This window comes from Ammospiza caudacuta, chromosome 17, assembly GCF_027887145.1.
Source record: "Ammospiza caudacuta isolate bAmmCau1 chromosome 17, bAmmCau1.pri, whole genome shotgun sequence".
In the NCBI taxonomy this organism is placed as follows: domain Eukaryota; kingdom Metazoa; phylum Chordata; class Aves; order Passeriformes; family Passerellidae; genus Ammospiza; species Ammospiza caudacuta.
Window position 1 is genome coordinate 6,603,731 of NC_080609.1, and position 17,384 is coordinate 6,621,114.

General features: G+C 43.0%; 1 protein-coding gene across 1 annotated transcript; it reads left to right on the forward strand.

Annotated features, from left to right (window-relative positions):
• Positions 1-226: 226 nt before the first annotated feature.
• HAPSTR1 (HUWE1 associated protein modifying stress responses) lies at positions 227-14,025 on the forward strand. The gene is made up of 4 exons (XM_058815697.1): positions 227-589; positions 1,336-1,416; positions 5,411-5,686; positions 13,474-14,025. Exons 1-4 carry the CDS (start codon positions 370-372, stop codon positions 13,716-13,718), a joined length of 822 nt encoding a protein of 273 aa, XP_058671680.1. The 5' UTR covers positions 227-369; the 3' UTR covers positions 13,719-14,025.
• The last annotated feature ends 3,359 nt before the right edge of the window (positions 14,026-17,384 follow it).

Below are 17,384 nucleotides of genomic sequence, written 5' to 3' on the forward strand. Positions count from 1 at the left end.
GACGCCCCCGGCACGGGGCTGTGACGGCGTAACCAAACCTGCGTTAGCCCCGCCCCCCGGGGTGTCCCGCGTGACGGACACGTAAACGGACCAATGAGCGCTGGGGCTCCCGTACGGACCGGCCGTGCCGGGGCGGTGGTGGCCAATCGAGCGCTGCGGGCGGGTCGGGCCGGCTGCGCGTTCCCAGGCGCCTCGGCCGGGCTCTCAGTGCGCTCGGGGCGGTGCCGGCGCTCGGAGTGTTTGGGGCCGGCGGAGCGACGGGCGGGCCCGGCATGGGGGTGAGGTAGGGCCGGCCCGGCGCACGGAACGAGCGCGGCCGGCTGTCGGGACCGGGTGTTCGCGGCGGTGGGACGCGGAGCCGGGCGGAGGATGGAGGACAAGAAGGAGGAGGGCGAGGCGGAGATCCAGGAGCACGGGCCCGAGCACTGGTTCAGCAAGTGGGAGCGGCAGTGCCTGGCTGAGGCCGAGCAGGAGGAGGCGCTGGCGCCGGAGCTGCAGGACGAGGCGGCGGCGCAGCCCGAGCACAAGCAGCAGAAGCTCTGGCACCTCTTTCAGAATTCGGCTACCGCCGTGGCGCAGCTCTACAAGGGTGAGCACCGTCAGGGGCTTGGGGAGGGCACGGCTGGGGCGGCTGGAGGCCGGTGGAGCCCGAGCGCGGTGGGGCTCGGGGCCCGGCCCGTGGGGGTGGGGGCGCCGAGCAGCCGCGGAGCCGCCGGGGTGGGGAGGTGCCCGCAGCGGTACAAAGGGGCCGAGGCGGCGGGAGGAGCGGTGCCGGCCCGCGGCCGCCCTCGGAGACGGACGGGAAAACAAAATGGCGAGAGGGAGGGGGAGCCGCGGTCGCGGCCCGGACAGCGCCCGGCGCGGCCTCCGGGGCGGCTCCTGCGCCGCCCGGCCGCACCTCCTCCCCCAGCCGCCGGAGCGCTCGGGCCGGAGCGCGGCCGCGGGGTGTCGGGGCGCTCCGGCGGGGGCCGCGCCGGGAGGCTCCGGGCGGCGGGGGCGAGCCCCGAGCGCCGGGGGGGGTGTGGGGTGGGGGGGGCCGGGAAGCCCGGCCCTGCCGGCGGCTCCCGACGCCCAGCCCCGGGAAGAGACTCCCGACAAAATGGCGAAGCGGGGCCGGGCTCATTGTGCGGCGGGGCCGGGGCGGGGGCGGCCGGGCGCTCCCCGCCGCGCTGGGGGCACCGCGCCCGCTGCCCCGGCCCGGCCGCTGCCCGCCCGCCCCGCTCGGCCCCGATCCGGAGCTGCCTCCGGAAGGTGGAACAAAATGGCGAAACCTAACATGGCCGTTCGGAGCGGGTGACTCCAAAATAAACAGCGTGTGTCCTTCCCTCCCTGCAGACCGGGTGTGCCAGCAGCCGGGGCTCTCCCTCTGGGTCCCCTTCCAGAACGCCGCCACTGCGGTCACCAACCTCTACAAAGGTAAGGGGCTGCCCCCCCGCTGCCCCGGCAGCCCTCTCCGCCGAGCCGGGCCCTACTCTGCCTCCTGCCCCGGCTTACTCATACGTAGGGCCTGTTAATGTCTCTTATTCACCCTGATAAAATCTAACCCGAGACTGCTTCCTGAATCTTGCAGGTTTTCCCTGGTCCACTTTAGCTGACGGTAGCTGAATCTTTTCTGTTGCCTCATGTCAATGACTCATAAACTTAAAATCTGTTTTACTTTGAGACCCTTGAAAAAGGGTGTCTTTAGCATGTGTCTGTTTCTTGTGAATTCAAGGGAAATGTACAACGGCTTATTAAACAGTACTGAAATTCCCTGCATTGTTTATATTAATCGTGCGTTAGATGTTGGGGTGTCAGTTTAATGCCTTCTCTTTTGTGGTGAGGCAAAGTCGGGTTTAGTGCTCATAAAATTCTGCACAAATGTTATGTGACAAACTTTTATCTTCTTGTGGCACTGAGGCTTCTTAAGTAAGCCTCACAGTTTATTTTAAGCACTAAAATGTCATTATGTCCGTGTTCAGCATGGCTGTAAGAAGGCAGTGTTAGCCAGAACTTTGACAGGAGTGTGCTTTGCATGTGGCTGTGCTTTAGTGCTGGTTTACTGGGTGTTTCTGAACTCTGTAGTTCTTTGTGTTGTCCCAGGAATTCTTGTCTTCAGGAGGCTCATTCAGTGGCTTTTACTCTATTTAAAGGGTTGTGCTAAAATGATACATATCAGCGAAGGCTGAAATTGGCACATTGTGATTCCCATTGTTACTGCCTTCCATTCCAAGGAAGAGAAGTGCTTTAAAATTACAATGTTGGTTTTTCTGGCTTATAGTTGGTTTTTTTTCCCCTTGGTCTGTACAGCATTATCTGTAGATCTGCCTCTATGCTCCTTCATTTGCCTGCAGTTTTGTCATTTTGGATTTGCTTTAAGCAGTTGATGTGTTTGTGATGGGTGATGAGGTTTCTGACAGATGTGGACAGAGCAAGAAGGAAGTGTGGGTGCACAGCCCTCCCTGCCAGAGTGGTGCCTCCTGCAGAAGGTGCATTTGAATGCTGTGTGTGTGTCAGGTCATGTGAAGGGTCAGCACCTGAGAGCAGGAGGTGCTGGCCTGAGGGTGTGGGTCACTAGAACATGTCTGGGGACAACAGTCATTTGAGAATGGTGCTAGAGTAGCAGCAGGTAGTGTTAATAAATTGTCTGGAATAATTACATTCTGTCTTTACAAATGGCTCTCCTTTACAGCATCTTTATTATGAAGACTTAGACTGTTTATTTCTGGTTAAAATGTTAGATTACTTCTGCTGTAGGCAAAATGAGCCTTTTTGTTGGCAATCATGTGATTAACTGATGAGGAGGTGATTGGGGAAACTAGACTTTAAGTTGGAAGGTGACTTTGGTCAGGTATAATGTAATACTTCCAAAACCAGCACCTGAAACAAATGTTTTCTTCAGACAGATCCTAAAGTACCTGAGTTACTCAGGAATGCCATATTTCAGTTTTCAGTTAACTTGTAAGCCAGTAGAAATTTGGTGATAACATGGTAGAGCCAGCTGAACGCTGTCACATCTGACATGTTGGAGTCTTACTGTGCTTTCCCTAGTGGTGAACATGGCTGTTAAAAAAACTCCTGTTTTTCACATTCTCAGTACTGTTTGTTTTGGAGGACTCTGTCAAAATACTGGAAGAATACTTGGTGGGGTGTACAGCCTGACAAACAGCCTCTTGCCTTGTCAGCTGCTTTCTGATCTGATAAATACTTGGGTTTTTGAGACATCATCTTTTTAACAAGAACAACCCGAGGAATGGTGCATAATGAGAAGGCCATGATGTCTTGAATGTCGGCATTTCTTCTGAATATAGATTAGAAGTTTAATATCACACCACACTCATGGTCTTACATCCTGAATTTCTGGTGCTGGAGATAGAGACTGCATTCAAGGTACTTCATTATCTTGATTGCACTAAAAAAGTCAAGGCATGGCTTGTAATGTAGGATTTAGAACTTAAGGCCACTGTGGAAAGTTCTAGGTATATGTTAGAATAAGACTTCTGAGCCTACAATTTACCTTGTTTTTATTAAAAAAGCCCTGAATATTTTCTAGTGTTTATTTTGACTTAGTAATTTCAGAATATATGCAGCTTGACTGCTTAGGTTTTGCTAGTTTAACTTTGTAAACAAAGTGGTTGTGGCTTTTCCCATAAAAATCTAATGTACCCGGGGTAATGATGCTTGAAACTTCTCTGGGCTGCATCAGCAGTCAGTGTTTGACCTCATACCTAGTTCACATCTAGCACTTTGTAAAGCATTCTCATACACAAAGAAAGCAGGGTATTGATGTAAAGCCAGCCTCCAAGCCTCAGAAGGACACTCCTGGTATTTCAGGAAGTGATTAAAGGAGTATTTTCAGTTTCCAAGTTGGCTCCAGAGTGTTTGGGCAGCTTTTACTGCCAGTGCATTGGAGTCCGGGCTGCTGTGCAGTAGAATATGGCAGGAGGAATAATCTGTCATGTTACCATTGCTTTCAGAGGAATTAGCATTTGTAAATGTAGCCTTTGGATTACAAAGTAGTACAGGCAGAATACTCTTAGAGTGGATACAAATAACAGTTTAAGTTACATTTGTTTGCTTGTTTAGTTTAAACTCCAAAAGCTCCAAGATTTAGCTCACTTTGAGGTGGTTTTGGTCTGTTGTTAGGTTTGAAGTGCTGCTCTTTGGCAGTGTAGCTCTCAGTGCTGTCTTTCATGGTCTGTGCACTGGTGCCTTAGAATACAAGTCCAAGAATAACATTTAGCAGTAGAACTTTCTGGGTTATGGAGTGTGATAAAGCTACATTAGATGTGTATGTCATTGTTTGTAAACCAATATTTTGGGATAGCTGTTCAAAGAAATACATTTATCTTCTGGCTTTTGCTGTGGGCTTCATTAATAAAACAAGATTATGAAATGCTGTTTAAATCAGCTTTGCCACATGGAAAAAAATCTATGGAATTCAAGTAAACAAAATTGGAGTGGATATGTTCATGTCTTCTAAGGAGCAAGAGCAACATAGGAATATGAAACTTTTCATGAAACTGAAATGGGTGTAGTCAAAGCTCTGATAGCAAACCTGTGATGAACAAGAGGAGCATAATTGTGTGGTGAACAGGATTTGTCCCACCTGTTACTGTGTTTTGAAACTTACCCAAACTGGTGGCCAGAAATACACTTCCCAAAGTTTGAAAGCAACTTAATACATTGGAGACACAGCTATAACTGATGTGCACAGGTGACTAGTTACATTAACAGAGAGGGAAATTGCATTTTGTAGTAGGATTTATTGTAAATTGTGTGTTTAAAACTTTTCAATATCAGAATTGCCATGGGATCCTAAATGGGGAAAGAAACTTTCTTAGCCTTTGTAAATGATATGTTGGCTAATTGAAAGACACTGGGGACATTTGTGTTCTAACTAGTTTCAAAACTGTGGCCTGTGAATTGCTTCTGCAATTGAAATCCAGCTGAAAATAGAAGAACTTCAAAGAAATCCTGAGTTTTCTGGCAGTTCCTTACCTGTCAGAATGAAGAAAAGCAGTTACTCCTTTCTTATGTTGGGGCTTCCTGCTGTATTGATGCACTGTGTGTGTCTAAGTCTGTTGTCCATGGATTTCAGTATCTTCCTCAGCCTGACAAGCTCTAAGCGTGTTTTTAATGTAAATAAACAGTGCTGTGGTGTTGACCTGAAGTGTAGTACATGCTGTTTAAGTGGAGCTGGAGTTGCTGTTGGCTATCTGATGTGTAAAGAGGATGGAACATTTTGGCTAATACTCTCTTCAGGTTTAATGGCACTCCTCTTTGCTGCTGCAGCCACCTTGGTGCTGCCTTATGGTGTACCCTGTAAAGATGTAGATCCTTCTTCTTTGCCATGCTTGGCAGGAGGCCACATCAGTGCTGTCTGTACATTGCTGTGTAACACTCAGAGACTTTTTCTGTCCTCTTGCAGAGAGTGTGGATGCCCACCAGCGGAGCTTTGATTTAGGAATCCAGATTGGCTACCAGCGCCGGAATAAGGATGTGTTAGCCTGGGTTAAAAAACGCAGAAGAACTATTCGAAGAGAAGACTTAATCAGCTTCCTTTGTGGAAAAGTCCCTCCTCCAAGAAATTCTAGAGCTCCCCCAAGACTGACTGTAGTATCCCCTAACCGAGCTACTTCAACAGAAACTAGCTCATCTGTAGAGACTGATTTGCAACCCTTCCGCGAAGCCATAGCTCTGCATGGTAACTGCCACTTTTTCAATACTACTTGGTTAACACTGGGTGGGGGTTTTTAAGGTGTGTTTGGCATATCATAATGTGTCGTGTACCTGGTGTTCCAGCTGAAGGTATCCCCTTCATTCTTTAAGGGAGCTTTTGCATGTATAAGGCATGTGTTGGCTGCTGAAAATTTGTATAGTTGAGTATTTTGAATGAAGAAACGATACTGAATAAAAATGAAATTTGGGTCTGTGATATTGCACAGCTGTGAACTCAGCAGTTAAGTTTCAAGTCTTGGTATTGTTCTTGAAGCATGAAGAGACTTGGCATTCATAGCAATGCTAAAATAAACAGAATTCTTGGAAAATGGCAATGCTTTGCTAGCAACTAGTTAAATATTAAGATTTGACTACTAGGAAATTTTTGGAGGCTTAGGGAGGTAATTGGATGTCTGAGGCTTCTGTCTCTAGCTCTCTAGTACCTTTGTTAGGCACTAGTGCAGTTCAGCATTCTACTAATAGTACCCTGGAGAAGGTGTTTCAGTTACAAATTTTTGGAATAACTGAGCCCTGTTCAGAACTTTGCTCTGTTCACTTTCAGATTTACATGTCTTGCATGTCATACTGAATTGCCTTCCTTGCCATCACCAGCAGTGTTGGGTGTATCTCTTTTCAGAGATGAATATTCAGTAGCTTATTCTGTATTGGATTATGATTGAGCAAGTGATAGACAGATGTGTTTTAAACTGCTCTTGAGGTGAGATGGGGCAGTCCACCTCTGGGTTTTGTGCCTTCTAAAATTCAAAAGGGTAGCAGATACCTTGAGGTACAAACCCTAGACATTCTAAAAATGAAAATGAAGCTGTCTAGAAATGCAACCTAAATTAAATTTTTACTGTCTAGATATTCTCAGTGGGGGGTAGAATTGATGGTTTAATTAGAAGCATGAATTCCTGAAAATGCAGATTTGGCTTCTGCTGTGCTCTGGTGGTTTTTGAAGATGCCCAGTCCAGACACTGTTACTGTCTAGGTGACAGCCATTTAAACCAAACATGCTTCCCTACTCAGTCATGTTGGTTTTGGCAGTTTCCTGTCTCATACAGAAGGAGGCTAGGGAATTCTGTGCACCACTCTTGCTTATTCAGTGTAGATAAAATTAATTTCATGAGAACAGCTGCAGAAGCTGGCTCTGGCTGTGGTAAGCACCCTTGTAAAAATGCTTTTCTGTAAAGATAGTTGAATCTGTGGAGTTGGATTTAACTGGAAAGGCTCAATCTCAGGTGAGAGGAAGCTTAGGTAGACTCACTTCAGCACAGTGAGCTTTCTGAATAAACTCAGAGGAATTTTTATTGCTAAAATGGCTCTTTTTGTGTCCATGTATCGTTTCCTAGCATCTGCTTTGTACAGAGCTGGTTTATGGAAGTCACTTTTCTGTAGCATGAGGATCTGAACAATGATATATATATATATAAAGTTTTCCATATTTTATGATGTAATATAGGGTCATGAGGAAGTTCTGTCCTCTGTAGTGGTACTGCAGGGGCTCAAAATGTACTTTTCCCCTTCATCAGCTGGTTGACAAGATTACATGTCAGTCACCTTCTGGATTAGGTTCTCCTCATATCAGTTTCAATCTGGTCCTTGACACAAATGCTTTTGTGCTAATCCTTTAGTGACTAGGCTTCTATTGGGCCTCATACCTGTTTTTAGGTTGTTGCCTACAATGTTTGCATTACTCCAACTTCTCCCCTTTTTTTTTCTTCAAGGAAGTTGTGATTAAGCAATCTCATGAACTCATTTCCTATTTATTGTAGGGCTGCTCAAAACTATGTTTTGATTTTGAAACCTGCCAAGGATCTTCAGGTGTTTGTAAATTATGCCTGTGCTTATCATAATTTTTGGCACATTGTTTGAAAGTGCTGCTTCTGAGTTTCACGAGGGAACATGAGAACCTGATGATAGTGAGGAGCAGTCCAGGCACAGAGGTTTTGAGAGGAGTTTCCAGCTGGCATGTAAAGGTGGGAGGCTGTTTTGTGCTGCTTGGCTTCTGGTGGGAATAGAATATTTGTTGATCATGTGGATGGGTTGAATTAGCTTTGAGGGATGATGCTAAAACTTTGCTGCTTGCAGCAAGACCTCTTTTAGTAAAGCAGGGATAGATATGAATAGCCCATGGCACCAGGTAAAGTGGAAGCAGAGCTGGGGTATTGACTTCTCAGAAATAGGTACTATTATATGTCTAAAGATCATGGCATTATAGCTTGCTGATCTTCCCCTTTGATGGTGGAAAATACCTATTTTTCATAATCTAACCCCTAAATGCATCATAAGCACAAAATTTTGACAAAAGCAGTGGTAACAAAATAGCTAATACTTCAGTATTTCCTGGAACATCAAACACAGCTCTAGGTGTATGCCCTAGACTAAAACATTTGAGATTAGCATCCTTTAGGCATCAGTACAATCTTTAAACTGTATGCTTCAAAAGAAATATCTTAAAACTGAATTTTTGTCTCCAGGCCTGTAACCTCTGACCTGTATTTTATCTCTGCAAGATGGTTGACAGTTTTTTGGGCAGGATATTGACCCCAGAATTTAATCTTGTGACAGTGATTATCAAATCTTTGTACTACAAGAAAACTTGAGAGCAGAACAGCAGAGAAGAACTTGTTATAGCAGCTAAAAGCAAAATTATCATGGCAAAAAATTAGGCATGACAATGTTTAAGATGTGATCTCCCTGTTCTTTTAACTCCATAGCACTTATGGTCTGCAGTTGTTACTGAACTCTTGAGTGTTACTTAGTGAGAAGGAGACTTTGGAACCTTACTCTTGAGAGAGCAAACTTTGGTAAACATATTTTCCCTTATTATCAGCTTTTCACTGTTAGCATGCTGATAGGTAACCTTGAAATAAAGCAGAGCTGATGACTTGAACTGTGAATATTTGACAAGAAGTTCAAGCCTTTTAGAAAAGCTGAGTAGTTATCTCAAGGTAATACATGATGTTTTACTCTGGAGTGCCAGTGCAGTTTTCTGAAACTTTAATGAAACATCAGTCTAATGCTTGGTGTTTTAAGATGTGGTAGTAGAAGATAATACCTTTATTGTCCAACATCTCAATTGCAGAGTTGGGTTTTTAACTTCCATTAGTCCCTGAAATGTCATTGCAGCCAGGGAAAGTATGGATGTGTCTTCACCTACTCTCTGGATGTGTATTGACATTTCCAGTTCTGTAAGAGCTGAGTTTCAAATGACAGAATTCCATCAATCTGAGCTAACAGTACAAGACTCCCAAACACTGCCACGTGCTCAGCCACGTTGTGCCTGGCTGGAGCTGCTGTACCAAGGGTGGTGCACAGCCCCTGTCCCTCACTGGGCATGTGCTCTGTGTTTAACTCACCATCCTCCCAGCAAAATGGGAGAAAATGCTGGGATTTCAGGAGAGGCAAGAAGCAAACTTGGAAAGGTAATGTTCAAATGCATTTGGCTTGAGCATTCTTAATCAAAAATTAGGTGAATTTGGGGAAAAAATAGGGCAACATTACAGTGAGAGAACATTAGTTCTTTTTCTCCTTGGCTTTAAAGTTGATGTGTATAATTCATGTGATTTGGCTTTTGTGGGGTAGGGAGGGCACTTGCACATAGAAGTTTGTGACCTGGCCCCTTAGGAGTCTGAATTCCCACTAGGCCTTCGTGTTTGCTTCTCAGAATATTGAAGTGCAGTTTAAAACAGGGGCACTTAGCAGAGTGGAGAAGCAATAGCTGGTAAAAGAGGGGATGGGAGAACAGAGTTCAGATTGGTCTGACACAGGTTAATTTAAAGGTTGTATGTAAATATAGCTGTGATGGAATTGTGTATTGGTATGTGCTGCTAAAACTTGCTCTTTGAGCCAGTATTATGGAAGGGTGAGTATGACAAAGGAGTGACAAGGATCTCTGTGCATGCTATTTTGTATTTATCTGGGGTTATTAACTAATTCCTGCTTTAGTCACACTACCTAAGCATGAATGTTCCTTTTGATACTTCGTGATTAAAACGTCTAGAAACAGAGTTAGTACTATATGGAACAGTAGCTACCCAGTATATCATGCTGTGATAGTGACCTGAATAAGTTGTACATGGGCATGATTGTAGTGCAGATGAAACAGCATTTACAGTTTGTTAGGCCAGTGGTGATAAACTTGCTAATTTTGAGTTGACAGTTGTAAGTATTTTGTAATCCATGAAACATATTTTCAGTCAAGCATTCTAATATCTTGATAGTTTTGGAGTGTACTTAGTTATAAATTGGGTAGTATTAGTCACAGCTCCTTTCAAGGGTACTGTAAGACCTTTTAAAATATAATTTCTTTGTAAAGTCCTTGTCTGTGAAATGTCACTTTGTTAATGAAAGATATAACAGGAATGAGAATGTACTTGGTACTGCAAAATCTTTGAGATTTGCCCTCCACTTCAAACCTTTCCAACTCAGAAGGGGGTCAGAGCCATGTGGGCCTTCTTCAAGTCCTCAAAGAATAAAGGAGATGTCCCTGGTAGAAGGGAAACTTCAGAGGTGGGTGTGTGATTGTGGGAGAAGTGAAGCCACTTCAGCAGCTGTTTGGATCTCTGTCCTGTTGTGTGGACAAAATCTCTGTCCTTTGGTATGAACAAAACTGATGTGCCTGTGGTTAAGGCCATATTAATCACAATACAGAAATTTGAGGTTGGGAAGTGGTGTTTGCTGACAGTCATGTCATTTTACCACTTCCTAGTGCCAGTTACTGCTTTAAATGCTTTGGGAAGAGCTCTGAGTCTGCTGAAAGCTTGAACTCGGAGTAATTCACAGTAAATGGATTTTTGGAGATTTTCCTCTGCCTTGCCACAGCTTCCCAAGGAAAAGCTTAACTCTTTATCCTGTTGACTAAAAGTGGATTTTTTTGAGCATTGCAGGTGGTTCTCAGAGATGTTGGTTCCATGTAGTGGCATCTTGATATTTGTGTATGCCTTGAGTTTGCTTTGACTTTTCCATGTTAGCTCAATTAGCCCATCCTAATGTGCAAATCCAGACTGTGATCTGAGTGTTTCATTTGGCAGTTCTGCCCTTTGGATGGATGGCAGTGCTGTGTGATGTGATTCACTGCCAGGAGCTGAGGCTGTCAGTGTGTCAGTACCCAGCCATGACTGGTACTAAATACCTGGGTGAGCTGCAAGATTAACCTGTAGCTCAGAGCCCATGCTGTGATGCAATATCCTTGTATTCTGATCTCTAGGAATTAATTCAAAGCTACTCTCCTACCTTAGACACTAAGTTGACTTCAAGATTTTAACTTGTAATTATCTGCTGAATGTTGTTTGTGTATTTAAATGTACAGTGATTCAGCATTACCTAAATGCTGGGAAGTCAGTGACTGCTTTAGGCATTGCTTGTGAACTTTGGCAGTCTGGTTTAGAATATGCTGCACTGTTACAGATACATCTTTTAACTGTATCAACTCTTTTAAAGAATGCTTGTTACTTGAAAAGACTCCACTTAAAAACATAGTTGTTGAGTGGCGCCAAAAATGTCTTTTGACTTCACAAGTCAGTTTTGGGGTTTATTTAAATAATTTTTCTGCCCTTACTTTGGCACTAGATCTAGTAAAAAGATGTCATGGTAAAACTGAATTACTATGTTGCTCCTTTGGTATGAGTTGTATAGCAGTAAATAACTGATAAGTGATGTAAATTGTTGACTCTTAAGTGTAAGTAATGACACCGAACTTGTGTGGTCACAACAGTTTTGCTTGGAAAAGGGATGTGGGGGAAATCTCTACAATCATTTTGGATTTGAAAAAATGTCACCTGTATGCTGTCAGATTTTTTCCAATTTAAATGTACAGGATGAATTAATGTTTTTTCTGATGTATATCATGCCAGTTGAAATTAAACTACTGATGTCTTTGAATTGTGAAGTGATTTGTTACCTGCCCAAATTGTCTATGTTAGTAGTTTTTATGCAGGATATGGTATCTGAATTGGCTTTTTCTCATACATTTGTCATCAAGTTTAGCTGCATTACTTTCTTTGGTGGATGCATGGGAAATTCTTTTCCTAATGGTTTGAATTTAAGCTTGACCTTAATCCTGGGAATACTATCACAAACTTTATTTCTGAGTTACCTTTACACTAAAACAGCTGCTTCTGCTTAAATACTTTCTGCCATTGTGAATGAACAATGATTTTGCTATTAACAAAATCTGCAGGGTGCCTCTTGGGGTTCAGACCATGCTTCTGGGCCCTTTTGAGCACCACTTGGAGCTGTAAGCAAAAGCCCTAAGAATCAGTGATTGGTGGCTGTGTCTACTGGTTTGTTGTGCAATGCTGGATCTGTGTGAAGTATTTCCTGTGCTGTTACAAGTTGGAAGCTTTAAATGTCCATCCAGTAATGTTCAGTGGAGTGAATTGGTTGGGCTGCTCCATCCTGACCTGTGTATCAGCCTGCCATTGCTGCACATGGCTTTTAGACTTCAGCTTCTCCCTGAGGTTTCTGGTGACTGATGTAGTTCTGGCAGTCCTCTCTTCCCAGAGCCTCTGAAGTTGCCTCTTTGGCCTGCCAGCAGCTGGTGGATTGGGCTTTGTTAGGCTTGACTTGTCAGTCAGTCAGTGGTTTTTGGCTGCTCATTTGACAGTCCATGGAGATGGGAATTAGTGCATGCACAAGGTTTGTGATGGCTGGACAGAGCTATGGAATATTTGAGACTGGAGAAGGGAGCTCTAAGATTTTGAAGGTTACTGAGAGAGGAATCTTCCTGGACAGTTCAGCATTTCCTTGTTCTTATTGTTAGAACATATGCAGATCTATCCTTATCTTTCCTAGGGCCTACAGTTGTTTCTGTACTCTTCTGCTAATACTCAGGTTTGGAAAAGTTATGATAGTAAAGATGTTTGTCTTACCTCTGAGCTCCTGTTTATCTCCAAATACAGCCTGAATTGGAAATTGAGAAGAGTAGTTAGTTAGACTTTTGTGTATTAGTCCTTACTAAATTTATGTTTTAGAATTTCCCACTTTTGCAAAATTGTCACGTTACAGAAGGCAGAGGTTAAATTAGTATGGAAGTTCATGGTTGTCTTTTTATGGCCTTGTTTCTACAGTAAATAAACTTCAGTTTGATTCAAATACTATTAATCTGGATACAAACCCAAGTACTTGCAGGGTACCTGTGACAGTGATTTGCATCAGAACTGGTGATAACAAATTTCGGGTGATTGTCATGTGGTTTTCCTTGCTTGTTCTTTAAGTGCATTTCTGAATTTAATAATACTGATGTGTTGGCTGTTGGTGTTAGCCATGGAATAAAAGTTGTATTTATGAACTGGCTGTGGTGTGCACCTGTGTGAGACCTGCTGCCACAGTGCAGTTTCCTTCAGGGAGTGGAAAGGAGCAGGGTGGTGGTGCTGACACAAGACCAGGTCAGTTCAGCTCCAGTCCTTGGCAGGGCTGTGTAACTCTTGGTCCAGTGTGAAGCCTTTAAATTGAGATTATCTGCTCTCGAGTATGTCCCTGTTTTGAATAGCATGTCATGCCTATGGAGTTAATGTTTTTCAGAGTGTGCTGTTACATCCTGGTGTATAAGCTCACTTCTAACATCATAAAAACATTTCTGGTAACTACTGGATTGTTGCACAGGCTGAAAGCTGAGAAGGTGTGCTCTGCACTGGAGCGGTACAAATGGCAGGGTGAAGTGCCTTTAAGGTCTCTGTGGAATGGGGCTGAGTGCAGCCCTGTGTGGCACCTGTGGGGACTGAACTGTGTGTGCTGTCTGACTGAAGCCCTTTTTCTCTCTCTCCCCAGGTCTTAGTGGTGCAATGGCTAGTATAAGTGTTCGCTCGAGTACCCCAGGCTCGCCTACTCACGTGAGCAGTGGCTCCAATGCTAGTCGAAGGAGAAATGGACTCCATGATGTTGATTTGAACACTTTCATATCAGAAGAAATGGCACTCCACTTGGACAATGGTGGAACTAGAAAGCGTACCTCAGCCCAGTGTGGCGATGTCATTACAGACTCACCAACTCATAAACGCAACAGAATGATCTAAACTGCAAAAATTTCAAACCCACCATGCTGCTTGAAAGCCACTTGATCCTCAGAGTACTAATGAAAAGGAAACATGAGGCCATCTTTCCATATTCACTGTTTAAGACAAAGAATTCAATAAATGCCATAAAGGAAATTTTAGATATTACATTAGATGCCTCTTGTAACTGCGGCTTTCTTAAACTATATTCTTAGCAGAGGACATCAGATATTGTGTAGTAGTTAGCAAGATCATCATAGGTGAACATGTATCTGTTCCAAGGCTAAAAGTGACCTTACTTGTATTATTAAAGGGAAAGGAAATTTCAGATGTTTATTTGGCTATAGAATTCTTTTTTTTTTTTTGTCCTTTATTTCCTGCTTTGAGTATTTGCTTAAACAGTATTGCCAGTTTGACTGAAATTGTCTACAACATGACTTGGCATCTTTGTCAAAACTGCAGGCTTCCATTTTTGCAGCACTGTACCATGCACCTAGTTTCTGTATAGTAACAGTGTGCAAGTTATAAATATTGGACTGTACCCTTTTTAGTTTTAAAAGCAGTTGATAATTCTGGTGATTGTGTGATAATGTAAAGAGGTGCTATGATGGTCATGCAATTAATACTTAATATTGAATCAATACAAGGATCTTTATTGGATTCACTTTGTGTGTTCTAGTGCTCTGAAGTAGCAATATTAAACTTTTCCCCAATTAACTTCATAGGCTTTTAAATCAGTTTGAGAAAATATATGTACTTATTGGTATTATCCTTGTGGTAATCATACACAGTGCAGACTGCACCAGTGCTGACCTAAATTTAGAGAAAAATGTCCTGTAATTGGAAAATAGGCTTTTCTGTTCAGTATTAGTGAAGGGTAGGTTTTGTGTACACCCATATCCTATTTTACATTTCTTGTGAAGTAATTGCCCATTGCTGGGGAGGGGTGGGAGGAGAGGGAATGTGGGGAATAGTTGGAAAAGGGGTGTGTTCTAACAAGTAAGACTTCTGGTCACATGTGGAAACTTGGACTAACTTAAACAAGATTCTGTGATGCCATCCCCCTCAGGAGGGAGTGACATGCAGGTTCTGTGAAGTGCTAAGAAAATAATTTAAAACTGGAAGTTGATTATAAAACTCTGGATAAACATGCTGTAAGCATGAATTAAAAAGGATAAATGGCTTTCTTTTTGTGTTTAGCTTACATTCATAGGATTGAACTCTGGCTGCCGTAACTTAAGCATAGTCTAAAACTGAACTAGAGATCAAGACTGATCTGCTGCAAATCTGTTTCTGAATGGGGAAGGACAGATGTCAGTCTCAGAGTGTCCTGACTATTTTTATATGTAGAGGGAGGAAGTCTTTGGTGGAGAGCTCTGGCTTTAGGGCCTCTAAATCTCTGCCTTGGAAAGGGACAACACAGGAAGAATAAGAAAATGGAGAGCTCCAACCCTGCACGTTGGGAAAGGGGTATTTAGAGAGGTGGTAATGCATGCTTTAACTGGAAGCATAGGTTGATCCTGGGATTAAATATATTCTGCTAGATTCCCAGTACTAAGAATTGTGGTTTCTGGCAAAGTTAAGGCACCTTGAGCTCCATGTTAATACACAGCTCTTCAAGACTTTTGCTTACGTGCTTGTAGAGTCAGATCTCTTTTGTATTGTCTTTGCTGTTTGAAGCAGACTTCACTGTAGGTTTGCCCTTTTTACCCTCTCATCGATGTCTGTAGTCAAGGCAAGACAGCAATGCTGTGTGAGATACTCAGGGCTCTACTTGAGCCTGCTTTCCTTGCCTTGTGGTGCTTCCATCACATTTCTTTACACCCAAGAGCCCTTGAAGATGTCAGTAGTTGCACAGTACTGTAGCAAGAGGCTCTGCAGTTCATGGACAGCTGTCAGAAGTGTCCAAAGAAAAGTGCTAAGAACTGCTCCAACCCCCACCTGTGTTACATAGCTGAACTTGCACATCACTTGAAACTCAGTATACATTAATTTCAGTTACTGCTATTAACTACAATTCATAAGGTTTAGTTTATGTAAGATGTTAATACTGCATAAAGCTAGTTTCTTTTGGAGACTGCATTTTCAGCAAAGATTTTGAAGATGGTATCTGAATATACATTAGTATTTATTAGACTACTGGCAGAGGGATTTTTCTGTTCTAAAAGAAAGGTGGAGTCCTGAACAGAAAGGACAGGTGTGAGAACCATTCTTCAGCTCTTCTGTTTATTTTTTAACTGACTTGTACAAGTAAGATGCTTATGCTCTGCAACTTCTAACACACTTTATTCTTGATGTGGTAAAGGTGACATTGTACTGGGACCAGTCCTGCACACAGGGACTGAGCTGTAGCAGTGCTGCTGGTCTAGCCCAAATACAGCGCCTGTTCAAATTACTTCTCCCCTTTCTTGCCATGAAATAAATCTTGTTGATGCTCTGAAGCATTAATTCAGGCTATTACCATCTAAAACTAAATTTGTCTGGCTTCTTATTTAATTTGTGCCATTTTTCTTTGAAAGAAAGCAGACTTTGATATTAAACTGGTTGCATTAATGTTTTTTTTGCTTGTACCTTAAATACTTGGCAACTTTTGATTGTTTTTCATTTAGCCCCAACTGTTGTTTGCTCTTTTACCTCTGCTAGAGTGATCAAAAATGCATGTATTCATCTGATAAACACAGGGGAACAGGTTGTCTCTGAAAAAAAAAAAAATAAAAAGAAGTCCAGTACCTGTTGCTTTGAAGACTATTTCTTGTGCCAGTGTAGAAAACTGATGTTCTGGAAATAGCTTTCAGCTATATCCAAACTGTAGCTCCTGGAGCCAGAAGTGAGTTGGTTTTCAGTAGGGAACACTGACTGGAGAGCTGTTTAGTTTGGTACAAATGGTGCTTACTTTTGCTTTCTCCTCTGACTCGTGCAGTTGCCCGGTCTCTTCTCCGTGTACATCCAGTCTAACCTGAATGTGCGGCAGTTACATAAAGTACATCTGCACTGAAGCTACTGAGCTTGGCTTGCTTATTAATGAAGTAAGTTTTAAATGTTCAATTGAAATCTATATTACAATAAAGTCATGCAAAAATGATTTTGGTTGAAATTGAAGTCCTGCAGTTAAACTTACTTTCAAATGTGGTTTACCCAGCTGGAGTAATAGAAACTCTAAGTCATAATAAACCTAATAAAAAAAAAATACAACTAATCAGGCTGTTTTGTAGTTCTTTGAAGTTTCTGAATAATACAGTCCAATCATGCCAGACAAGGTGTGATTAGTGTGAGCTGACAGGCTGTCTTGGTTGTGCAGATCAGGATTTCCCTTGAATGCACTTTGGTGTAGTTTACACACAGGGTTTTGTTTTGTCTCCTTCAGACTAATACTGGTACAGAAAATTGGGGTGTACTACATCTGTACAAGATGTTCTGCAGACTTCAACATCACTAATACTTAAAAGAAGCATCTTAAAGATTTAAGTGGCATAGTTTAGGAAGTTAAGTGGTGTTGACTTCAATAGTAGAGCTTTCCAGTCTTTTGCAACAGTCTCTTTGGACTTAAGTGAAATCAGGTGCTTTAATTAGCAGCATTTCCTGCTTCATGTGGGTGTCCCTAAACCTGCAAACTATTTTTCACTTGCTTTATCAGCAGGTTTTAGAATTCCATTATGAAGGAAAGCTTTATTTCATAGGGGCTTTCAA